This window comes from Oncorhynchus keta, chromosome 30, assembly GCF_023373465.1.
Source record: "Oncorhynchus keta strain PuntledgeMale-10-30-2019 chromosome 30, Oket_V2, whole genome shotgun sequence".
NCBI lineage: Eukaryota > Metazoa > Chordata > Actinopteri > Salmoniformes > Salmonidae > Oncorhynchus > Oncorhynchus keta.
Window position 1 is genome coordinate 8,441,215 of NC_068450.1, and position 26,431 is coordinate 8,467,645.

General features: G+C 42.6%; 2 protein-coding genes and 1 long non-coding RNA gene across 10 annotated transcripts in view; 2 read left to right on the plus strand and 1 right to left on the minus strand.

The window, feature by feature from the left end:
- The first annotated feature begins 1,259 nt into the window (after positions 1-1,259).
- LOC127913861 (uncharacterized) lies at positions 1,260-2,553 on the plus strand. 4 transcript variants are annotated; one of them, XR_008087008.1, is made up of 3 exons: positions 1,260-1,743; positions 1,846-1,953; positions 1,990-2,553. It is a non-coding gene; the product is annotated as an uncharacterized LOC127913861 (long non-coding RNA). The 4 variants fall into 4 exon arrangements; XR_008087006.1 differs by having other exon boundaries at positions 1,260-1,631; positions 1,662-1,953; XR_008087005.1 differs by having other exon boundaries at positions 1,261-1,641.
- Positions 2,244-26,431, minus strand: part of LOC118373194 (TSC22 domain family protein 3-like) — a 72,627-nt gene continuing 48,439 nt past the window's right edge. The window contains exons 1-3 of one of the 3 annotated variants that reach the window (XM_035759278.2): positions 12,079-13,813; positions 4,755-4,806; positions 2,244-3,931 (exon numbers count right to left, since the gene is read on the minus strand). In XM_035759278.2, the coding sequence (XP_035615171.1) occupies positions 3,626-3,931; positions 4,755-4,806; positions 12,079-12,386 (666 nt within the window). In that variant the 5' untranslated portion in view covers positions 12,387-13,813 and the 3' untranslated portion in view covers positions 2,244-3,625. Of the gene's footprint in view, positions 3,932-4,754; positions 4,807-5,520; positions 5,857-12,078; positions 13,814-26,431 lie in introns of those variants that run through there. The other 2 variants (XM_035759279.2, XM_052487387.1) reach the window with 2 other exon arrangements.
- LOC127913859 (arp2/3 complex-activating protein rickA-like) lies at positions 19,626-21,697 on the plus strand. Of its 3 annotated transcripts, XR_008086998.1 has the most exons (3): positions 19,626-20,839; positions 20,885-21,020; positions 21,068-21,697. XR_008086998.1 is itself a non-coding variant. In XM_052487388.1 (2 exons), the coding sequence occupies exon 2, from the start codon at positions 21,121-21,123 to the stop codon at positions 21,487-21,489; it is 369 nt and encodes a 122-aa protein (XP_052343348.1). In that variant the 5' UTR covers positions 20,875-21,020; positions 21,068-21,120; the 3' UTR covers positions 21,490-21,697. The 3 variants fall into 3 exon arrangements, 1 of the variants encoding a protein (XP_052343348.1); XR_008086999.1 differs by lacking the exon at positions 20,885-21,020; XM_052487388.1 differs by lacking the exon at positions 19,626-20,839 and having other exon boundaries at positions 20,875-21,020.

The following is a 26,431-nucleotide window of genomic DNA, read 5'->3' on the forward strand; positions in this document are numbered from 1 at the left end:
CTCCTAACAACCAATCACAGGCTCCCATGCAGGCAGGAAATCATCCTGCAGCTCCAATCAAAAGGAACATTAAAGTGACATTCCATACCCATAGGCCATTTTCTGGTCCGTAATATTTAACAGTATTGTTGGAAATGTTCGGAGAAACTGGACTGTGATTTATAGTCTGTACTCGTTAACATAGCAGACTCCCTCTGGCACATATTCCCTGTAAAACGTTTCTTTGCTTTCGTAAGAGGTGTGTTTCATAAGATCAATAACTCCCCATGTACAGTACATATAGTTTTATTTATTTATTATTATTATTTATTTATTTTACCTTTATTTAATCCGGCAAGTCAGTTAAGAACAAATTCTTATTTTCAATGACGGCCTGTGGGTTAACTGCCTGTTCAGGGGCAGAACGAAAGATTTGTACCTTGTCAGCTGGGGGGTTTGAACTTGCAACCTTCCGGTTACTAGTCCAACGCTCTAACCACTAGGCTACACTGCCGCCCCATAGCTGGGGAGCATTCTGCATGGTTGGGAAAGTCCCGCAACTAAACGTTTCACAAATGTTTGTTTCACTGTTGTTTTAACGAAGCATGCGACAGTAAAAAGTTTCATTTTCAATATTTGCCAAACAGAATGAACTCTCATTCAGATCATAAATCATTCCAGGACTTTTTCCGGGCCTGTAATTGAGCTAAGAGAAACTAATCCTGTACCATACCAGTCATACTTGATCTGATGGTCAGTCAAAGACAGGACCCAAGTACCAGTCAGTTGGAATCAAAACACCATGATCTCAGAAACCCTGAAAGTTGATCTCAGAAACCCTGATACAGGTCTTGTAAAGTATCCAGAAACCCTGATACAGGTCTTGGTCATGAAATTGATCTCAGAAACCCTGAACAGGTCTTGTAGTTGGAAACCCTTACAGGTCTTGTAAAGTTGATCTCTATAAAAAAACCCTGATACAGGTCATGTAAAGTTGATCAAACCCTGATACAGGTCTTGTATCAGAAACCCAACAGGTCCATGTAAGGTCTTGTAAAGTTGATCTCAGAAACCCTGATACAGGTCTTGTAAAGTTGATCTCAGAAACCCTGATACAGGTCTTGTAAAGTTGATCTCAGAAACCCTGATACAGGCCATGTAAAGTTGATCTCAGAAACCCTGACACAGGTCTTGTCAGTTCTTGTGACACTTTTGGTGTTTCAGTCCTCCGGAGACCAGGCCCAACAAATCCTCCGATTCACTACAGTACTGGACATTGATTCACCTCAGTAGTTCTGCAGAGTGTTCCTTACCGATGGACTCAATGACAGGTTAACACTCACCAAGTTTTTGTGCAAACAAAATGATCAATGGGACAATTTAATTGGTTAAACCAGTCTAGACCCGTTTTATGACCATAAATCTGGAGAAGACAGGTTACATCAGGTCCCTAGTCTTATGTTGAGGCTGAGGTCACATCAGGTCCCTAGTCTTATGTTGAGGCTGAGGTTACATCAGGTCCCTAGTCTTATGTTGAGGCTGAGGTCACATCAGGTCCCTAGTCTTATGTTGAGGCTGAGGTTACATCAGGTCCCTAGTCTTATGTTGAGGCTGAGGTTACATCAGGTCCCTAGTCTTATGTTGAGGCTGAGGTTACATCAGGTCCCTAGTCTTATGTTGAGGTTACATCAGGTCCCTAGTCTTATGTTGAGGCTGAGGTTACATCAGGTCCCTAGTCTTATGTTGAGGCTGAGGTTACATCAGGTCCCTAGTCTTATGTTGAGGCTGAGGTTATATCAGGTCCCTAGTCTTATGTTGAGGCTGAGGTCACATCAGGTCTCTAGTCTTATGTTGAGGTTATATCAGGTCCCTAGTCTTATGTTGAGGCTGAGGTTACATCAGGTCCCTAGTCTTATGTTGAGGCTGAGGTTACATCAGGTCCCTAGTCTTATGTTGAGGCTGAGGTTACATCAGGTCCCTAGTCTTATGTTGAGGCTGAGGTCACATCAGGTCCCTAGTCTTATGTTGAGGCTGAGGTTACATCAGGTCCCTAGTCTTATGTTGAGGCTGAGGTTACACCAGGTCCCTAGTGGTCTATCAGACCGCATACCACAGCTATGACAAAACATGTATTTTTACTGCTCTAATTACATTGGTAACCAGTTTATAACAGCAATAAGGCACGAGGGGGATGTGGTATATTGGCCATATACCACATCCCCTCGTGCGTTATTGCTTAAAAGCAATATAACAAGAAGAACAACTGAAAGGGAAACAAAGGGTTTATTGCAAATGTCCATTACATCCTTTTAAAAATATATACCTGTTTCATGGACACAATACAGCAACAATACCCAACGTTTATCAAAAAAACTAAACATTACTGCTAACAAGAGTTCTCCCTGTGAATGATGTACACATGGTCCAGGTTGCTTGGTTTCGTTTGGAGTAGTAATGAGACAAAGTCTTTGGTAATTAGAAAACACAAAAGTCCATTGTGGAACTGTGGTATTCCTCTTCTGGAGATAGGCACTAGAGCCATGCCATTGATTCAAGTTGAGGTTGGCATCTGAACACGCAGAACATGTCTGCTAGGTCAGGATCGCATTCACAGCCTTTAGAGAAAAAATCAGCTGCTCAAATTCATCTCCAGCCCACTACTCTGAACATGTTAGTCAAATGTACAGAGCTCTAGGCATACTGGGTAGTAGATACTTCCATCCCCATAATAAATCATTAACTGAACGGTTACAACGCTCCTATTAACAAGTATTCCATTTTGTTCAGAATCAGAAGAAAAGTAAAATAGCAGGATTTTCCCCCATAAGCAACACAACCCAACTGCAGAGAATACAAGTAATGATGATCTGAATCATGATTATGGCAATCAGTTATCGGCAGTGAGGTTGAGATAGAGAAGCAACAAGCCTCTCTTTCTCCAGCAACAGTCCAGGATCTCCTAGATCCTCCTTCTCCTCTACTCCCTGTACTGGAGCTCAGGTTTGGTTTCCCCCCGAAGACACGTTGCTTCTTCTTAAGGAACATTGACGGAGAATATCAGTAGATGGTGGCAGGTGGAAACAGTCACAAGATAGTAGAGATATTGTCTGACTGACTCCTCAGAACTTGTACTGTCAGAAGAGGAAATACACAGGGGGGGGGGGGTCTAGCAGAGACTGGAAGGCCGTCTCTCTGTCTGTCTTGGAGAATATTTCCTTTTTCCTTGGCTGGATCTGGAGAGGTAACCTGGAGGACGGGCCACCCTGGCGTGGAGAGGCATCCCCAGGATCAGATCCCCGGGTCAGCCCTGTCTTTTAGCCCTCTCCCCCCTCTGTAGCAGGGGTGGTAGAGAATGGCTGAAAGGGTTGGCCCTCCTGGCCCCAGAAGGCCGGAGCCTACCCTCTCCTCTGTCCCAATGCAAGCGTTCTCCGGCTGGCTACATGTGAGCCCTCTCGTTTAGAGCTTTTGTCTAAAGAGAAATAGTCTAGATGTCATAGGAAAGGCTCATCTTAGCTCATAGCTTCAGCCTATAGCCGCTAGTTAGAGCACCTTTCCACGTACTCCGTTGTGTTTCATCGTCTGTTACAGGCAGCTTCACTGAAGTTGGCAGCGACGATTAGTTTACAACTGTCCAAGGCAGAACCACCTACACAGCAGAGCCAGCGCTGATGTGGCAGGACTGGTCAGGGTTATGGAGTCCAATCTGGGCCTGTTGCTGGTACTGCTGAGCCTGCTGCTGGTACTGGTTGTCCAGCCGCAGGGGGACCAGAGCGTCTGAGTCGGACGGAACCCGTTCGCGGAAGCTCTCCATCTGTTCTGGACTGGCCAGGTTCTTCAGAAGGCTGTTCTCGCGTTCCAGCTGGTTGTTCTTCTCAGCCAGCTCTCTGATCTGCTCCTTGAGGATCTCCACTTCCTCCCTGACTGCATACATCAGGTGGTTCTTCACCAGATCCTAAGATAGGAGAGAAGGAATGAGATCTACTGTTAGAGACGTCTGTTTAGAGAGAGAGAGAGAGTTCTGTGCAACTCATACAAACTAAATCTATACATTTAGGCTGATTTCAAGCATAAGCTTTAACCTACTCTAGCTTACTAATAACACTTGTGGTAACAGGCCATATGAATACAGAGAGTTGTACCCATATGGCCTGTTTTAAGGTCTAAAGTTTAACAGTAAACTAAATATTGAATAGTCCGACTGCTGTACCTGTCTGACTCAGAACGCAGCAGAAAGAACATAGTCACATGCCACATCACATGGCACTGTAGCCACCCAATGCTGCAGGCACATATAGTTCCATCTCTCTAGTATCCTTGCATATTGTAAATATGGTATTTCAACTGACTTTTTAGTATACTTATTTAGTGTATTTCTTGTGTTTGTTTTTTGTTTGTTCTAGTAATACATTGTTATTGATTATTGAATTGTTGGGTTTTGAGTTTGCAAGAAAGGCATTTCACTCTATTTGTGGCTGGGACATTAAAACCTGAAGCTTCTACTGTACTATTTGATTAATTTCACCTTTATTTAACCAGGTTGGCTAGTTGAGAACAAGTTCTCTTTTACAACTGCGACCTGGCCATGATAATATACTTACGTAGTTGACTAAAGATTAGTCTACTATGCTTACCAACGTACTGTAAATGATTACTACGGGCATAGTTAGTGCATGAACGGTGGGATATAGAATATAGCCCAGTCTACTTTCATTGGTTTATTATGATGATGATGATATGAATGATAAAGTGTATATAATGGTGCTTGTGATACATACCATTGCCTGTTCTATCTTGTTGTCAATGGCAACAACGCTAGCACCCGAGGCACTGTGGAGGAGAGAAGAAGAGATGCCATAAGTCAACATATCAAAATCAATGCATTATTAGATCATAACGAACAAACATGCGGCCTAGTTAGTCCCAGCAGACTGACTGTACGCTCTCATGCTGACGCCGGACTGCCTTTAATGGCACCAAGATACAACTTAGTCTTTTTTTTCTTTCTTTTTTTAAGCAATTGCCATGTAATGCCATCATCACAAATGTTTGTTTAACTTGTGTTTTTAGGCTATTTCTGTCCACGAATTAACCTTGCTACGACTCTGAACCTATTTTAGATTGGACATGTGTATGAAATAAACAGCCTGTCTCTGCACCACCCTTCTTGACCTACAATTCCGTATTTTTTATTTTGCAACCTAGCTAACTAGCTAGATACATTGTTGCGCGCTGCAAAGGATGACATAATATCGAGATTGTTTCAAGATACTCAATCCACTCCATCTACTTGTTTGAAGACGCACCCGGAGGATACATGCGGCAGGCTGGAGTCATTACTCCGACTTGCACAGCATTACGGTATTTCTAATGATATCATAACGAATACCGGCATAAACGGGATTTGTTTAGTCTATTTGCAAATAAATACATATATCTCAATCTCGAATTACAACAATTTTGATTAAATATTTTAATGAAAATCTATTACGCACAAATGACGCATCAATAGCACACTAAATCCAGTGCGGTTATCTTATTTACCTGTTGTCGAGTTTAACAGACACCACATCTCCTCCTACTAACGAGGAGAAGAAGGAGATGCTGAAGTTATGCAACTGATAGACAGCAACCTCCATTGGTGTTTTGAAGATCTCCGTACTCATGTTCAGCAGTAGACCCGTTTGTATAATGCTTCTCGCCACGTTTGCGACTGGTTGAGTAGATAAATCTACCTAGATAGATACCAATCCGGGGTTACTGTATTCAGTTTAATAAACTCGACTGACTGCACGACTCGATTCGGTTGCTTTTGTTGTGAGTTGAGCTGTGCGTTAAGGTTGATGTCGGTGATATGAGGCACGTTAAGTTTCTGCGAGTGAATCTATTTCTGCCACCGGGGGGCCTTTATAGTTGAACTGAATCCTGACGTCACCTGACGCCAGAATACATTATGCAAATCCGCCGTGGAGTGAGTTCCCATCTGCCCCCCTTTTCTGACCCGTTTTTGAACTCCTACAAACACAGTAAGAACTCAGTTGTCCCGCAGACCGAATTCATTTACACCTTGAAGCAAATAGGCAAAATAAATGTTTCTTAAAATGTTTCTTTATGCGTATTTTTTTAGAGTAAATGGTTTTGGTTGTATAACATGTCATATATACATACAGACTAGGAATCATTTGGCTTGTTTATTTCGTTGTTGTTTTACATCAGCTGAAAATACGTTTAAAGGAATGCTATAACGGAATTATGTTTAAGTATTATAGGCCTCTTATACCTATTAAATGCTATTTTTCCATTCAATCGTTAATTTGTCAGTGACCATGTGCAACAAACAGTATGGCGATATTATGAAACATAGCCAATAGAGGCAAACTAGAATCTGGATATATTGAATGCACTACTAACGCGTGTATTATTGGTTTATAACAGAATGTTGACATACTGTTTGTTGTTTTAAGTTTTGTTTTTGCAGGTGTAATAGTAGAAGACATAGTGCGGCATGTGCAAAAGGAAGATTTGGGGAACTCCTTATCCATAAGGGTACTTTTCCACCCATTGCAAGGCTCGGGTTATTTTCCATCGTTTCCTCTAGAACTCTGCTTCCCCCTGGTGGCCGAGAGTTGAAATTGTTCATAATATTTACGGGTGTTATATTTTTAGGACAAATAACGAGCCTACTTGGGGAGCGTTTTGGGGATTTTTGAACAATGGAATTAAATATATTAGAGTTAATTTGTAATACGCAATGTGGTTTTGTTGTCCTAAACGATCCTCACTATCAGGCAAGAGTTTCAGCATAAGAACATCTTATAGAGGTCAATACTGTCATACATAGCTCTCTACCCAGTGCATGCACCATACTAGCTGCCTTGTTGCTATGGGCTTTCACTGCATAGCAACACAGTTACAACTTTAACACCTCCAACACCCATTTGTGTTGCTAATGTTAGTTCATATAAGACACACACACAAAAAAAAGGTGTACTGTCAACCATTTAGTGAGGAAAGACATAATTTATCTGTAACCCTCTGATCCAATTAGCCAGGTGAGACTCCAGTTTGGTCTCTACACCAACCAGATCTCACAGAGCCTTGTTGAATTTATTAGTATCAATGGTACCTGTCACGAGTGATTTCACGCTGTGCTGTGGAGCTGCCAGGCTTAGTACCCAACAGGGCTGTGGAAACACCTAACTGTGTCCCAACTGGCACTCTATTCCCTATTTAGTGCACTACTTTTGACCAGGGGCCCATAGGGTAGTGCACTACTGTTGACCAGGGCCCATAGGTTAGTGCACTACTGTTGACCAGGACCCATAGGGTAGTGCACTACTGTTGACCAGGACCCATAGGGTAGTGTACTACTGTTGACCAGGACCCATAGGGTAGTGCACTACTGTTGACCAGGGCCCATAGGGTAGTGCACTACTGTTGACCAGGAGCCCATAGTGTAGTGCACTACTGTTGACCAGGACCCATAGGGTAGGGCACTACTGTTGACCAGGGGCCCATAGGGTAGTGCACTACTGTTGACCAGGGCCCATAGGGTAGTGCACTACTGTTGACCAGGGCCCATAGGGTAGTGCACTACTGTTGACCAGGGGCCCATAGGGTAGTGCACTACTGTTGACCAGGGATTCATAGGGTAGTGCACTACTGTTGACCAGGGGCCATAGGGTAGTGCACTACTATTGACCAGGCCCTATAGGGTAGTGCACTACTGTTGACCAGGGATTCATAGGGTAGTGCACTACTGTTGACCAGGGATCTACAGTAGGCCTGATCATTTCTACAGTAAGATCTACAGTAGGCCTGATCATTTCTACAGTAAGATCTACAGTAGGCCTGATCATTTCTACAGTAAGATCTACAGTAGGCCTGATCATTTCTACAGTAAGATCTACAGTAGGCCTGATCATTTCTACAGTAAGATCTAGTGTAGGCCTGATCATTTCTACAGTAAGATCTACAGTTGGCCTGATCATTTCTACAGTAAGATCTACAGTAGGCCTGATCATTGTTCATCTGTACTGTGACTTAGAGTTTCACTATCATAAAGCCTGTGTGTGTGTGTGTTTCGTTACTCGTCTGTGTGATGGGATCAATCCTTTCTCATTCCAGTTCAGAAATCAAATGATTTATTGAATTGTAACGGCAACAGCTCCAACATAGACAGATATGTAAGAGATTAAATGGAGGAAATATACATGAATAGTTATGTATATGGCTATTTCATTGTTATTTGTTTCTGTCTATATTGCATTTGTTTTAGGCATAAGGGAAATTAAATGTACCAATAGTTACGTATAGTTGCATATGTTCCTAAGGGTCCCAGGAAAACACAGAATTTCTCATTTGGGTCTCAGGCTGGAAAGGTTTAATAACCCTTGCACTGGGGGGGTCACAGGGGTCATGGCTTAGTACTGGTATTTTAAACAGGTGTATTGTACTGTTTCCAATTTAAATACTGGAGGGAGAGAGAGGGGCAGAGAGAGGGAGAGGGGGAAAGAGAGAGGGGGGATGGAGAAGGAGAGATAGAGAGAGGGATAGTGAGAGGGAGAGAGAGAAAGAGAGCGGGGGGATGGAGAAGGAGAGATAGAGAGGGAGAGAGGGATAGTGAGAGGGAGAGAGAGGGGGGTGGAGAAGGAGAGAGAGAGAGGGACAGTGAGAAGGACAAAGAGAGAGGGGGGTGTATTTCTTATACCTCACACCATGAGAATGTAAACAAAGTACTGGTGTTTGACCAACAATGAGTCCTACTGTTTATATTCTCCTCAGTCATATTACCCTGAGTCTTCCTACTGTTTATATTCTCCTCAGTCATATTACCCTGAGTCTTCCTACTGTTTATATTCTCCTCAGTCATATTACCCTGAGTCTTCCTACTGTTTATATTCTCCTCAGTCATATTACCCTGAGTCTTCCTACTGTTTATATTCTCCTCAGTCATATTACCCTGAGTCTTCCTACTGTTTATATTCTCCTCAGTCATATTACCCTGAGTCTTCCTACTGTTTATATTCTCCTCAGTCATATTACCCTGAGTCTTCCTACTGTTTATATTCTCCTCAGTCATATCACCCTGAGTCTTCCTACTGTTTATATTCTCCTCAGTCATATTACCCTGAGTCTTCCTACTGTTTATATTCTCCTCAGTCATATTACCCTGAGTCTTTCTACTGTTTATATTCTCCTCAGTCATATTACCCTGAGTCTTTCTACTGTTTATATTCTCCTCAGTCATATTACCCTGAGTCTTTCTACTGTTTATATTCTCCTCAGTCATATTACCCTGAGTCTTTCTACTGTTTATATTCTCCTCAGTCATATTACCCTGAGTCTTCCTACTGTTTATATTCTCCTCAGTCATATTACCCTGAGTCTTTCTACTGTTTATATTCTCCTCAGTCATATTACCCTGAGTCTTTCTACTGTTTATATTCTCCTCAGTCATATTACCCTGAGTCTTTCTAGCGTTTATATTCTCCTCAGTCATATTACCCTGAGTCTTTCTACTGTTTATATTCTCCTCAGTCATATTACCCTGAGTCTTTCTACTGTTTATATTCTCCTCAGTCATATTACCCTGAGTCTTCCTACTGTTTATATTCTCCTCAGTCATATTACCCTGAGTCTTCCTACTGTTTATATTCTCCTCAGTCATATTACCCTGAGTCTTCCTACTGTTTATATTCTCCTCAGTCATATTACCCTGAGTCTTCCTACTGTTTATATTCTCCTCAGTCATATTACCCTGAGTCTTCCTACTGTTTATATTCTCCTCAGTCATATTACCCTGAGTCTTTCTACTGTTTATATTCTCCTCAGTCATATTACCCTGAGTCTTCCTACTGTTTATATTCTCCTCAGTCATATTACCCTGAGTCTTCCTACCGTTTATATTCTCCTCAGTCATATTACCCTGAGTCTTCCTACTGTTTACATATTACCCTGAGTCTTCCTACTGTTTATATTCTCCTCAGTCATACCTGAGTCTTTCTACTGTTTATATTCTCCTCAGTCATATTACCCTTCTTCCTACCGTTTATATTCTCCTCAGTCATATTACCCTGAGTCTTCCTACTGTTTATATTCTCCTCAGTCATATTACCCTGAGTCTTTCTACTGTTTATATTCTCCTCAGTCATATTACCCTGAGTCTTCCTACTGTTTATATTCTCCTCAGTCATATGAGTCTTCCTACTGTTTATATTCTCCTGATATTACCCTGTCTTCCTACTGTTTATATTCTCCTCAGTCATATTACCCTGAGTCTTCCTACTGTTTATATTCTCCTCAGTCATATTACCCTGAGTCTTTCTACTGTTTATATTCTCCTCAGTCATATTACCCTGAGTCTTCCTACTGTTTATATTCTCCTCAGTCATATTACCCTGAGTCTTCCTACCGTTTATATTCTCCTCAGTCATATTACCCTGAGTCTTTCTAACGTTTATATGCTATAAGGGAAACTGTCAGCCAGCGTCCATTGAGATAAGTGTGCTCCAGCCTAAAGGGACCAGCAGGATCCATGACTCATTACAGAGACTCCCAAAGGGCAGTATATTTCCCCATAATGCACTACTTTTGACCAGGGCACATAGGACTCTGCTCATAAATAGAGCACTTTACAGGGAAAAGGGTGCCATTTGGTACACATCCCTGAATCTATGAGTCATGATACAGCCAGTTAGGGGTTGAGCCAGACTTTCCATCAGATGTCCTGGTCGGAGAGCCAAGCAAAACACATTCTAACAATTGAGTCTCTCTGTATCTCTCATCTGGATCCCCATGGTGACCTCCAGAGGCCCAAGGCTTTGGGACCCCATGGTGACCTCCAGAGGCCCAAAGCTTTGGATCCCCATGGTGACCTCCAGAGGCCCAAGGCTTTGGATCCCCATGGTGACCAGAGGCCCAAGGCTTTGGATCTCCATGGTGACCAGAGGCCCAAGGCTTTGGATCTCCATGGTGATCTCCAGAGGCCCAAGGCTTTGGATCCCCATGGTGACCTCCAGAGGCCCAAGGCTTTGGGACCCTATGGTGACCTCCAGAGGCCCAAGGCTTTGGCAATGTGTACTTCCCAAATAATGCACTACTTTTGACCAGAGCAGGGCTTTGGATCCCCATGGTGACCTCCAGAGGCCCAAGGCTTTGGTCAAAAGTAGTGCACTATTATCTTTAGGACGTAGCCTAGAATATCTATTCGCCTCTGGAGGTCACCATGGGGTCCCAACGCCTTGGGCCTCTGTAGCCCAGAGGAATTATGAGTTTCACATTACGTGGAAAAATCGTTAGACAGACCATGGAGTATATGGAATATCCTGTGCTTAGCATTCATGGGAGAAATCACCTCTACTCATCCTGAAGGTAAGCCTCTACGATGCAGAAAATAGCATAAATGCATGAACTGACAAGTGGGAGTGAGACATACAATGAAAACCAAATCACAAGCCATCAGTTTGTCACATAGAGAAAAAGGGGGAGGGGTGGGATGTCTCTGACAGACTCTTCTTCTCTGTAAAAACAATGCATGTTCTTCACCCATAGACAATGGATCCACTGTCCTACTGGCAACAAAACAAGGGTCTAAGAAAGAATAATAAGGACAGTTTTTCCCCTTTCTTATCAAACAGAATGGTTCATTATTTTATATACAGACATAAGTATTTTAGTATGTTAAACATCCAGCCTTCCAGACCAATTTGATTAAATGTTATAGAGGAGTAGGACTTCCCCAGTGTTTATGAACCTGTTACAAACCGACCAAATGTCAACCTGCCCTACTATTCCTGCCAGTCCCTGTACCTCCTCAACAAACCAACCAAATGTCAACCTGCCCTACTATTCCTGCTAGTCCCTGTACCTCCTCAACAAACCAACCAAATGTCAACCTGCCCTACTATTCCTGCTAGTCCCTGTACCTCCTCAACAAGCCAACCAAATGTCAACCTGCCCTACTATTCCTGCTAGTCCCTGTACCTCCTCAACAAACCAACCAATCACCTTTCTCTTGACCACGTAATGACACATTCAACCATCCACACGCTCCAAAAAAGGTTCTGAACACATGCCGAACGTGCTCCGACCACCACTTACCGCCGATACCCCCTCTGGGACAGACTAGGTGAGTAGGGGGGTTGGTAGTGGTAGTTCATGGCTCTCGCAACGCTGCTCAGACGCCTCTGTGTCTGCAGTGGGGCTGGGACGGCAGCAGGCGCCTCGGCTAGTCGCTGGATGGTTTGCTGGCCTGGCCCAGGGGATGGGAGAGGTGGTCTGCTTCTGGCCTGGCTAGGGAGTGGGACAACGCGGGGACGCGACCGACAGGCTCCCATCCCAATGACCAACAAAGGAATGAGAGGATAGTGGAGAGACAGGGATGCTTTCACTGTTCTGTTATTCACCATTGTTTCTGTTTTTGTCAGCGATCTCTCTCAAAACACAAAGAGAAAACTGATTGAGGATACCTCTGGATGTGGGCCAAAGCCTACGCACAACGCAGCACACAGTGGCACTCATCGTGTGATGTTCCAGGGCCGTATTAGGCCCATACCATCAGCAACCATTGTCACACAACAGCTGTCCTTGCACTGAATGTGAACCTCATTTACAACGAGGGAAAATTCTTTAATCTGAAACATTTCTAAACCGGTTTTAATGTATTGATTATTACTGATGGAATCTGTTGTGCAACAAGACTGGAGTAAATCTTTTCTGACTGTCTCAGAGAGGCATAACTAATCGTCATGACGATCTCTATTGTTGAATGAAACCCTGTTTGTGTTTGTAATGAAACACGAGTCATTCATTGTTCTGTGACATGGAACATGTAGCCAAGCACTGCAGTACGTTGGGTCTGACCAAGTGGCACAGAGGTCTAAGGCACTGCATCACAGTGCTAGAGGCGTCCTTACAGACCACGTTTCAATTCCATGCTGTATCACACCATGTGTTAATGTGATACTGTGGGAGGTCAACAGGGCTTTCCTTCCACACCCCTGGTAAATAATGTGTTACTGTGGGAGGTGGTGTGACCAGGTGCATGATTGATAGCTATAGGAAAGGTTTGGTAGTTAGCCAGACCTTCTAAAACCTGAGGCACAAAAATGACAGACCTCTTGAAACTGTCTCTCAGTATTATAGCAGACCTCTTGAAACTGTCTCTCAGTATTATGTAAGATACAGTATAAACTATTAGATATATGTCAGATAATGTCAGATAATGTCAGATATAAACTGTAGCTAGATTGACATTTGACTCGTCATTCTGAATGATGTTGATCACACACTGTGATCCCACATGACATATTGTAATGCAGACTAATGACACACATATCCATACAGATATTTCCTGACATGGTGGGAATACAGGGACAGATCAATGGTAATTCCCTGGGAAATGTCAAGGTTGTCTCAAGAAGTGAGTCAATCCAGTTTGACAGAAATGGGGTGTGCTCGGTTTCCTTTGGCACTCTTTTGTTCCTGGGCAAAATGCTAAGACAAATGTAGAGAGATATATTGTACTGTGGAAGTACTGTTCGTACCTGTTACAGTTGTTATTCACATTTAAAACAAGCTGAAGCAGGACACCGTGTCAAAAACAAGGGCTTTACATGACACAATGTTGAAGATGATACTTTGTGTCAGTCTTATTGGTCCATAGAGTATCTGTAGAAACCACCAACTGAGCTGTGGCAGGTCAACAGGGCTTTCCTTCCACACCCCTGGTAATACATGTGTTACTGTGGCAGGTCAACAGGGCTTTCCTTCCACACCCCTGGTAATTCATGTGTTACTGTGGCAGGTCAACAGGGCTTTCCTTCCACACCCCTGGTAATTCATGTGTTACTGTGGAAGGTCAACAGGGCTTTCCTTCCACACCCCTGGTAATACATGTGTTACTGTGGCAGGTCAACAGGGCTTTCCTTCCACACCCCTGGTAATTCATGTGTTACTGTGGAAGGTCAACAGGGCTTTCCTTCCACACTCCTGGTAATTCATGTGTTACTGTGGCAGGTCAACAGGGCTTTCCTTCCACACCCCTGGTAAATCATGTGTTACTGTGGGAGGTGGTGTGACCAGGTGCATAATTGATAGCTATAGGAAAGGTTAGGTTTTAGAAGGTCTGGCTAACTACCAGAGGCACAAAAGTGACAGACCTCTTGAAACTGTCTCTCAGTATTATAGAAGACCTCTTGAAACTGTCTCTCAGTATTATAGCAGACCTCTTGAAACTGTCTCTCAGTATTATAGCAGACCTCTTGAAACTGTCTCTCAGTATTATAGCAGACCTCTTGAAACTGTCTCTCAGTATTATAGCAGACCTCTTGAAACTGTCTCTCAGTATTATAGCAGACCTCTTGAAACTGTCTCTCAGTATTATAGCAGACCTCTTGAAACTGTCTCTCAGTATTATAGCAGACCTCTTGAAACTGTCTCTCAGTATTATAGCAGACCTCTTGAAACTGTCTCTCAGTATTATAGCAGACCTCTTGAAACTGTCTCTCAGTATTATAGCAGACCTCTTGAAACTGTCTCTCAGTATTATAGCAGACCTCTTGAAACTGTCTCTCAGTATTATAGCAGACCTCTTGAAACTGTCTCTCAGTATTATAGCAGACCTCTTGAAACTGTCTCTCAGTATTATAGCAGACCTCTTGAAACTGTCTCTCAGTATTATAGCAGACCCCTTGAAACTGTCTCTCAGTATTATAGCAGACCTCTTGAAACTGTCTCTCAGTATTATAGCAGACCTCTTGAAACTGTCTCTCAGTATTATAGCAGACCTCTTGAAACTGTCTCTCAGTATTATAGCAGACCTCTTGAAACTGTCTCTCAGTATTATAGCAGACCTCTTGAAACTGTCTCTCAGTATTATAGCAGACCTCTTGAAACTGTCTCTCAGTATTATAGCAGACCTCTTGAAACTGTCTCTCAGTATTATAGCAGACCTCTTGAAACTGTCTCTCAGTATTATAGCAGACCTCTTGAAACTGTCTCTCAGTATTATAGCAGACCTCTTGAAACTGTCTCTCAGTATTATGCCTCCGAAGCAGTTGTCATATGTTCAAGTTCAAGTCTTTGATATTACATTTTTTTGGATGTAAGATACAGTATAAACTATTAGATATATGTCAGTTAATGTCAGATAATGTCAGATAATGTCAGATATAAACTGTAGCTAGATAGAGATTTGACACAACGTTCAGAATGATGACGATCACACACTGAGATCCCACAGTGCCAACATATTGTAATGTAGACTAATGAAACAGATATGATTCCTGACATGGTGGGAACACAAGGGACAGATCAATGGTATTCCCCTGGAACTAGTCAATCTCATCTCCCTGGTAAATCCCTCTCTCTGCTGGTGGTCTGTCAATACGGCTGTCAACAGTCCTCGTCATGTCCGAAGGGGCAGATATAACGGTGCCATTTGGAATACAATCATAGTTTAGAGGAGAAATGACAAGGACTGTTCCCAGCCGTATTGACAGACCTCCGACAGAGAGAGGGAGTTACCAGGGAGATGAGATAGACTAGTTCCAGGGGAATACCATTGATCTGTCCCTTGATCTGTCCCAAATGGCCAAGTAGAATAGGGTGCCGGTTTGGACACACCCTGTGTCTGTACCTTTAGTGAGTTAGGAATGTGTGTCACAAGCAACCAGGCATCTGGTCACAAAGAGACACTGTTAGCAACACCCAAGTCACTCTTCACAAAGAGACACTGTTAGCAACACCCAAGTCACTCTTCACAAAGAGACACTGTTAGCAACACCCAAGTCACTCTTCACAAAGAGACACTGTTAGCAACACCCAAGTCACTCTTCACAAAGAGACACTGTTAGCAACACCCAAGTCACTCTTCACAAAGAGACACTGTTAGCAACACCCAAGTCACTCTTCACAAAGAGACACTGTTAGCAACACCCAAGTCACTAAACACAAAGAGACACTGTTAGCAACACCCAAGTCACTCTTCACAAAGAGACACTGTTAGCAACACCCAAGTCACTCTTCACAAAGAGACACTGTTAGCAACACCCAAGTCACTAAACACAAAGAGACACTGTTAGCAACACCCAAGTCACTCTTCACAAAGAGACACTGTTAGCAACACCCAAGTCACTCTTCACAAAGAGACACTGTTAGCAACACCCAAATCACTCTTCACAAAGAGACACTGTTAGCAACACCCAAGTCACTAATCACAAAGAGACACTGTTAGCAACACCCAAGTCACTCTACACAAAGAGACACTGTTAGCAACACCCAAGTCACTCTACACAAACTCTCCGGTTGATGCCTGCTTACACAACAACCTCAACAAGCCAGCCAGTCCATATTAAGAAGATGCCCTGCCACAGCCTCACCATTGACATGGAAATACATGCAGTGTGCCATGTTCAGTGTCCTGTTGTCATTCGATGTTGTTCAATGACAAATACTCTGCCTTTTTTTTTTGTTGATATGTGAATTACATACATACATTCATTATTTTCAACACCAGCAGAATGGGACGCATTGTTACCACGCACAAGCATATATGCTCAGATGCATGCACGGACCAACACGCACGCACACACACACACACACACACACACACACACACACACACACGCACGCACGCACGCACGCACGCACACACACACACACACACGCACGCACACACACACGCAGTTGTCAGATTTTCACATCGTCACGAGAAGTAGAGAAATAAGTCAGTTAATGTCATGTATCTCTGTACGATCCAGTCAGTCATGTTTCTCTGTACGATCCAGTCAGTTAATGACATGTTTCTCTGTACGATCCAGTCAGTCATGTTTCTCTGTACGATCCAGTCAGTCATGTTTCTCTGTACGATCCAGTCAGTCATGTTTCTCTGTACGATCCAGTCAGTTAATATCATGTTTCTCTGTACGATCCAGTCAGTTAATGACATGTTTCTCTGTACGATCCAGTCAGTTAATGACATGTTTCTCTGTACGATCCAGTCAGTTAATGACATGTTTCTCTGTACGATCCAGTCAGTCATGTTTCTCTGTACGATCCAGTCAGTTAATGTCATGTTTCTCTGTACGATCTAGTCAGTTAATATCATGTTTCTCTGTACGATCCAGTCAGTTAATTACATGTTTCTATGTACGATCCAGTCAGTTAATGACATGTTTCTCTGTACGATCCAGTCAGTTAATGACATGTTTCTCTGTACGATCCAGTCAGTTAATGTCATGTATCTCTGTACGATCCAGTCAGTTAATGACATGTTTCTCTGTACGATCCAGTCAGTTAATGACATGTTTCTCTGTACGATCCAGTCAGTTAATGTCATGTTTCTCTGTACGATCCAGTCAGTTAATGACATGTTTCTCTGTACGATCCAGTCAGTTAATGTCATGTATCTCTGTACGATCCAGTCAGTCATGTTTCTCTGTACGATCCAGTCAGTTAATGTCATGTTTCTCTGTTTCTCTGTACCATCCAGTCAGTTATCCAGTCAGTTAATGTCATGTTTCTCTGTACGATCCAGTCATGTTTCTCTGTAATCCAGTCATCATGTTTCTCTGTACGATCCAGTCAGTCATGTTGTTTCTCCAGTCAGTAATGTTTCTCTGTACGTTCATGTTTCTCTGTACGATCCAGTCAGTTAATGTCATGTTTCTCTGTACGATCCAGTCAGTCATGTTTCTCTGTACGATCCAGTCAGTCATGTTTCTCTGTATGATCCAGTCAGTCATGTTTCTCTGTACGATCCAGTCAGTTAATGACATGTTTCTCTGTACGATCCAGTCAGTTAATGACATGTTTCTCTGTACGATCCAGTCAGTCATGTTTCTCTGTACAATCCAGTCAGTTAATGTCATGTTTCTCTGTACGATCCAGTCAGTTAATGTCATGTTTCTCTGTACGATCCAGTCAGTTAATGTCATGTATCTCTGTACGATCCAGTCAGTTAATGTCATGTTTCTCTGTACGATCCAGTCAGTTAATGTCATGTATCTCTGTACCATCCATTCAGTCATGTTTCTCTGTACGATCCAGTCAGTTAATGTCATGTTTCTCTGTACGATCCAGTCAGTTAATGTCATGTTTCTCTGTACGATCCAGTCAGTCATGTTTCTCTGTACGATCCAGTCAGTCATGTATCTCTGTACGATCCAGTCAGTTAATGTCATGTTTCTCTGTACGATCCAGTCAGTCATGTTTCTCTGTACGATCCAGTCAGTTAATATCATGTTTCTCTGTACGATCCAGTCAGTTAATGTCATGTTTCTCTGTACGATCCAGTCGGTTAATGTCATGTTTCTCTGTACGATCCAGTCAGTTAATGTCATGTTTCTCTGTACGATCCAGTCAGTCATGTTTCTCTGTACGATCCAGTCGGTTAATGTCATGTTTCTATGACCGATCCAGTCAGTCATGTTTCTATGTACGATCCAGTCAGTTAATGACAGCACTTTGAGATATCAGCTGATGTACAAAGGGCTATATAAATATTTGATTAATTCGATTTGATTTGATTTGAGTTGCACAAAATTTGCTGAGACCATCCAGACCTGTCAAAACGCAAAGCTATGTGCAATGAAGTAACGCTTCCACTAACAATGGTCCCTGTCTACTGGTCCCTGTCTACTCTATACTGGTCCCTGTCTACTCTATACTGGTCCCTGTCTACTCTATACTGGTCCCTGTCTACTGGTCCCTCTCTACTCTATACCTGTCCCTCTACTCTATACTGGTCCCTGTCTACTCTATACTGGTCCCTGTCTACTGGTCCTGTCTACTGGTCCCTGTCTACTCTATACTGGCCCCTGTCTACTCTATACTGGCCCCTGTCTACTGGTCCCTGTTTACTCTATACTGGTCCCTCTACTCTATACTGGTCCCTGTCTACTGGTCCCTGTCTACTCTATACTGGTCCCTGTCTACTCTATACTGGTCCCTGTCTACTGGTCCCTCTCTACTCTATACTGGTCCCTGTCTACTGGTCCCTCTCTACTCTATACCGGCCCTTTCTTCGACAACACAGCATTTACTGTTCTGTTCATTTTGCCTGAGGTTGTCCCTCCTCTACCTCCATCCTTTCCTCTAGTAGGGTGCCGAAACCCCTGTGACCTGTGACATGGTGACTGGGACTGGGACTGCGCAGGACTGAGACTGGGACTGGGACTGGGACTGCGCAGGACTGGGACTGGGACTGCGCAGGACTGGGACTGGGACTGGGACTGGGACTGGGACTGGGACTGGGACTGGGACTGCGCAGGACTGAGGCTGGAGGATCCCCCCCCCAAACTGTCTGTCTGTCTCTGTCTAGTCAACAGAAAATCTGGATCAAACCGTCTGACGAACACCCCTCCCCCCCTCCCCCTGTTATCCCCTTGGCACTGACTGGCTCATTTGTCAAAACTACAACCTCACTTATCTACTAGTTGGCACCTGTGCTGTTACAGTGAACTACGATGACCAATTATTCTGCATAGAGAATCTGGATGAGAAAATGAAATACAAGTAGGGATGGATCAGCGTCCCAAATAGCACCCTATTCCCTGGGGGCTCTTTGTCAAACATACAGATGTAGAATTGAATTATTAACCCCCCCCCCTCCCCCCAAAAAAGAAAAGAAGTGATAGTGAACTCTCAAAGCATCAGAACAATAGGAGAGCATTATGGGGCACTATCAATTAACTTCTCAATAAAAGGATGAAACCTAAATCCCTTTTCCAATGAATTCCTAAGCGACGGATCACTTATTTCTGTTTTTCACAGAAAGTGGACCTACTTTGGCAGAGAAAACCCCTGTGACTGATGTAAAAGCCCAATACAATGTATGAATCTTGTCCCCATCTAGCAGTTTTCAGTTAAACCCCTGTGACTGATGTAAAAGCCCAATACAATGTATGAATCTTGTCCCCACCTGGCAGTTTTCAGTTAAACCCCTGTGACTGATGTAAAAGCCCAATACAATGTATGAATCTTGTCCCCATCTAGCAGTTTTCAGTTAAACCCCTGTGTTCTGTAATGAGTTATGTGACTTCTTATTATCTCTGAAAAACACAACCTCAGGTCACAACAGACTGAATACTTATGTTTTCATTTGACAAATGATCTAAAAAAAACTGTTTTTCTCTTTTGTCATTATGGGGTATTGTGACTTCATGATGGGGTATTGTGATGTCATTATGGGGTATTGTGATGTCATTATGGGGTATTGTGATGTCATTATGGGGTATTGTGTGTAGATTGATGAGGAAGAAAAGTAATTTAATCATTTTTAGAATAAGGCTGTAACGTAACAAAATGTGTAAAAAGTCAAGGGGTCTGAATACTTTCCAGAGACTCTGTAAAGCACTGCTCTCAAGTCTCTATGGTGCAACGACCTTCACATTCATCAGGTGCTGTAATATTACATGGACCAGCACACAATATACTACTATCAGTCTGTGGTCTGCAGAAACACTCTGTAAGAGTAACATCGGCTGACGGTTTTACAATCCATTCAGCGTCACTTTTCAAACAATTACAACTCCTGAATATTTATCAAACAAACTTTCTTTCAGTTGCTCATTTTTTCGTTTTTTTACAGCTCTTTAAATCACTTATTACCCTCTTTCTTCAAAAACAATTCTTACCATCAAATCATATCAAATCAAATTGTATTTGTCACATGTGCCGAATACAACAGGTGTAGTAGACCTTACAGTGAAATGCTTACTTACCAACAATGCTTTAAGAAGTTAAGAAAAACATTAAAAAGTGTTAAGTAAAAAATAAATAAGTAAAAAATGTCTGACACCGCTTGATATAGAGGTCCTGGATGGCAGGAAGCCTTCCTCTGACACCGCCTGATATAGAGGTCCTGGATGGCGGGAGCCTTCCTCTGACACCGCCTGATATAGAGGTCCTGGATGGCAGGAAGCCTTCCTCTGACACCGCCTGATATAGAGGTCCTGGATGGCGGGAGCCTTCCTCTGACACCGCCTGATATAGAGGTCCTGGATGGCGGGAGCCTTCCTCTGACACCGCCTGATATAGAGGTCCTGGATGGCAGGAAGCCTTTCCTCTGACACCGCCTGATATAGAGGTCCTGGATGGCAGGAAGCCTTCCTCTGACACCGCCTGATATAGAGGTCCTGGATGGCAGGAAGCCTTCCTCTGACACCGCCTGATATAGAGGTCCTGGATGGAGGGAGCCTTCCTCTGACACCGCCTGATATAGAGGTCCTGGATGGCGGGAGCCTTCCTCTGACACCGCCTGATATAGAGGTCCTGGATGGCGGGAGCCTTCCTCTGACACCGCCTGATATAGAGGTCCTGGATGGCGGGAGCCTTCCTCTGACACCGCCTGATATAGAGGTCCTGGATGGCGGGAGCCTTCCTCTGACACCGCCTGATATAGAGGTCCTGGATGGCGGGAGCCTTCCTCTGACACTGCCTGATATAGAGGTCCTGGATGGCAGGAAGCTTGGCCCCAGTAGTACTGGGCAGTACGCACTACTCTCTTGAGTGCCTTGGGGTCGGAGGCCGTGCAGTTGCCATACCAGATGCAACCAATCAGGATGCTCTCGATGGTGCAGCTGTAGAACCTTTTGAGGATCATATATGAATTCCATGACCACTCAACAAGAAACAGACAGTTCAAGAACTGACAGTCCACCCACATTCAAGAACAACCACTTTTCATGATCACGAATCATGTACAGAGGCCCTGTGATCTGGAACTCACTCCCGCCTGATTTTGCCAAGATATCCCCATCATTGTTTACATTTGTTTTGTAACTGTCAATTACAACTCTACACCCCCAGTTGTAACTGTCCATTACAACTCTACACCAACAGTTGTAACTGTCCATTACAGCTCTACACCACCAGTTGTAACTGTCAATTACAACTCTACACCCCCAGTTGTAACTGTCCATTACAGCTCTACACCCCCAGTTGTAACTGTCCATTACAGATCTACACCCCCAGTTGTAACTGTCCATTACAACTCTACACCCCCAGTTGTAACTGTCAATTACAACTCTACACCCCCCAGTTGTAACTGTCCATTACAGCTCTACACGCCCAGTTGTAACTGTCCATTACAGATCTACACCCCCAGTTGTAACTGTCAATTACAGCTCTACACCACCAGTTGTAACTGTCCATTACAGCTCTACACCACCAGTTGTAACTGTCAATTACAGCTCTACACCACCAGTTGTAACTGTCCATTACAGATCTACACCCCCAGTTGTAACTGTCAATTACAGCTCTACACCACCAGTTGTAACTGTCAATTACAGCTCTACACCACCAGTTGTAACTGTCCATTACAGCTCTACACCACCAGTTGTAACTGTCCATTACAGATCTACACCCCCAGTTGTAACTCTCAATTACAACTCTACACCACCAGTTGTAACTCTCAATTACAACTCTACACCCCCAGTTGTAACTGTCCATTACAGATCTACACCCCCAGTTGTAACTGTCCATTACAGATCTACACCCCCAGTACCTTTCTGCTTAGATTTGATTTCATTTGACGTATCTTCCCTCCCCCCAAAAAATGCATCAACCCCTACAAAAAAATGTACATGAATTATAATCCACGTAATAATTCCCATTTCCTGTTGCTGTAGGATTATTTTCCTGCTGTAGCAAACTGGCTCAAATTAAGTTACTACATCTGTTTTGCCCTAGTGTAGGGAATGGAGTGACATTTGGGACGCACAAGATGTAACTGCTAGGATCGTCATTGTCTTTTCCTCACTGACTGAGAGCATTTGTCCCCAAGGTGAAAGAGAAGCCATGGACGGGACGGAACCCAAATGACAAATGAGCTCAATGAGATTTACAAATCACATTTACCATCCGTCTACAGTACCACAATGATTTTTATGTTTGCAACAAACTAAGTCAGACCTTTCTCGATCCAATATGGACGTGTTCTGACTAACAAGGAGGTCACCGTCGTTGATTATTACGTTTTGTTTCTGTGGTGGCCCAAATAGCACTCCATTCCCTAGATAGTGCACTACTTTTCACCAGGGCCCAAAGGGCTCAGGTCAAAAGTAATGTACTAAACAGGGAATAGACTTCCAATTGGGCCACGTGAATTTTTTTAAATCAGTAATATTGAATTGTGGGTTTTATCTGCATGAATTTTTCTTCTGGCAGAAAATAGAATAAAGAGCTTCGTCAGAGGATGAGATTCGTTGATATGGTTTCGCTTCTGGTAGCAGAGGAATAATAGATACCTTCTGGTAACAGGGGAATAATAGATACCTTCTGGTAGCAGAGGAATAATAGATACCTTACTAAGTGGTAACAGGGGAATAATAGATACCTTACTAAGTGGTAACAGGGGAATAATAGATACCTTCTGGTAACAGGGGAATAATAGATACCTTCTGGTAACAGGGGAATAATAGATACCTTACTAAGTGGTAACAGGGGAATAATAGATACCTTACTAAGAGGTAACAGGGGAATAATAGATACCTTCTGGTAACAGGGGAATAATAGATACCTTCTGGTAACAGGGGAATAATAGATACCTTCTGGTAACAGGGGAATAATAGATACCTTACTAAGAGGTAACAGGGGAATAATAGATACCTTACTAAGTGGTAACAGGGGAATAATAGATACCTTACTAAGAGGTAACAGGGGAATAATAGATACCTTACTAAGAGATAACAGGGAATAATAGATACCTTACTAAGAGGTAACAGGGGAATAATAGATACCTTCTGGTAACAGGGGAATAATAGATACCTTCTGGTAACAGGGGAATAATAGATACCTTCTGGTAACAGGGGATAATAGATAACTTCTGGTAACAGGGGAATAATAGATACCTTACTAAGAGGTAACAGGGGAATAATAGATACCTTACTAAGTGGTAACAGGGGAATAATAGATACCTTCTGGTAACAGGGGAATAATAGATACCTTCTGGTAACAGGGGAATAATAGATACCTTCTGGTAACAGGGGAATAATAGATACCTTCTGGTAACAGGGGAATAATAGATACCTTCTGGTAACAGGGGAATAATAGATACCTTCTGGTAACAGGGGAATAATAGATACCTTCTGGTAACAGGGGAATAATAGATACCTTCTGGTAACAGGGGAATAATAGATACCTTCTGGTAACAGGGGAATAATAGATACCTTCTGGTAACAGGGGAATAATAGATACCTTCTGGTAACAGGGGAATAATAGATACCTTCTGGTAACAGGGGAATAATAGATACCTTCTGGTAACAGGGGAATAATAGATACCTTACTAAGTGGTAACAGGGGAATAATAGATACCTTACTAAGTGGTAACAGGGGAATAATAGATACCTTCTGGTAACAGGGGAATAATAGATACCTTCTGGTAACAGGGGAATAATAGATACCTTCTGGTAACAGGGGAATAATAGATACCTTCTGGTAACAGGGGAATAATAGATACCTTCTGGTAACAGGGGAATAATAGATACCTTACTAAGAGGTAACAGGGGAATAATAGATACCTTCTGGTAACAGGGGAATAATAGATACCTTCTGGTAACAGGGGAATAATAGATACCTTCTGGTAACAGGGGAATAATAGATACCTTCTGGTAACAGGGGAATAATAGATACCTTACTAAGAGGTAACAGGGGAATAATAGATACCTTACTAAGAGGTAACAGGGGAATAATAGATACCTTCTGGTAACAGGAGAATAATAGATACCTTACTAAGAGGTAACAGGGGAATAATAGATACCTTACTAAGAGGTAACAGGGGAATAATAGATACCTTACTAAGAGGTAACAGGGGAATAATAGATACCTTACTAAGTGGTAACAGGGGAATAATAGATACCTTACTAAGAGGTAACAGGGGAATAATAGATACCTTACTAAGAGGTAACAGGGGAATAATAGATACCTTACTAAGAGGTAACAGGGGAATAATAGATAACTTCTGGTAACAGGGGAATAATAGATACCTTACTAAGAGGTAACAGGGGAATAATAGATACCTTCTGGTAACAGGGGAATAATAGATACCTTCTGGTAACAGGGGAATAATAGATACCTTACTGGTAACAGGGGAATAATAGATACCTTCTGGTAACAGGGGAATAATAGATACCTTCTGGTAACAGGGGAATAATAGATACCTTCTGGTAACAGGGGAATAATAGATACCTTCTGGTAACAGGGGAATAATAGATACCTTCTGGTAACAGGGGAATAATAGATACCTTCTGGTAGCAGAGGAATAATAGATACCTTCTGGTAACAGGGGAATAATAGATACCTTCTGGTAACAGGGGAATAATAGATACCTTACTAAGAGGTAACAGGGGAATAATAGATACCTTACTAAGAGGTAACAGGGGAATAATAGATACCTTACTAAGAGGTAACAGGGGAATAATAGATACCTTACTAAGAGGTAACAGGGGAATAATAGATACCTTCTGGTAACAGGGGAATAATAGATACCTTCTGGTAACAGGGGAATAATAGATACCTTCTGGTAACAGAGGAATAATAGATACCTTACTAAGAGGTAACAGGGGAATAATAGATACCTTACTAAGAGGTAACAGGGGAATAATAGATACCTTCTGGTAACAGGGGAATAATAGATACCTTCTGGTAACAGGGGAATAATAGATACCTTCTGGTAACAGGGGAATAATAGATACCTTCTGGTAACAGGGGAATAATAGATACCTTCTGGTAACAGGGGAATAATAGATACCTTACTAAGAGGTAACAGGGGAATAATAGATACCTTCTGGTAACAGGGGAATAATAGATACCTTACTAAGAGGTAACAGGGGAATAATAGATACCTTCTGGTAACAGGGGAATAATAGATACCTTACTAAGAGGTAACAGGGGAATAATAGATACCTTACTAAGAGGTAACAGGGGAATAATAGATACCTTCTGGTAACAGAGGAATAATAGATACCTTACTAAGAGGTATGAAATAGTTGTAGTGTAGACATATTTGGTAACAGGGGAATAATAGATACCTTCTGGTAACAGGAGAATAATAGATACCTTCTGGTAACAGAGGAATAATAGATACCTTACTAAGAGGTAACAGGGGAATAATAGATACCTTACTAAGAGGTAACAGGGGAATAATAGATACCTTCTGGTAACAGGGGAATAATAGATACCTTCTGGTAGCAGAGGAATAATAGATACCTTCTGGTAGCAGAGGAATAATAGATACCTTCTGGTAGCAGAGGAATAATAGATACCTTCTGGTAACAGGGGAATAATAGATACCTTCTGGTAACAGGGGAATAATAGATACCTTACTGGTAACAGGGGAATAATAGATACCTTACTAAGAGGTAACAGGGGAATAATAGATACCTTCTGGTAACAGGGGAATAATAGATACCTTCTGGTAACAGGGGAATAATAGATACCTTCTGGTAACAGG

Coding starts and splice junctions, on each gene's coding strand:
- LOC127913859 (XM_052487388.1), top strand. CDS start 21,121: ATGGCAGGAAGCCTTCCTCTGACACCGCCTGATATAGAGGTCCTGGAT.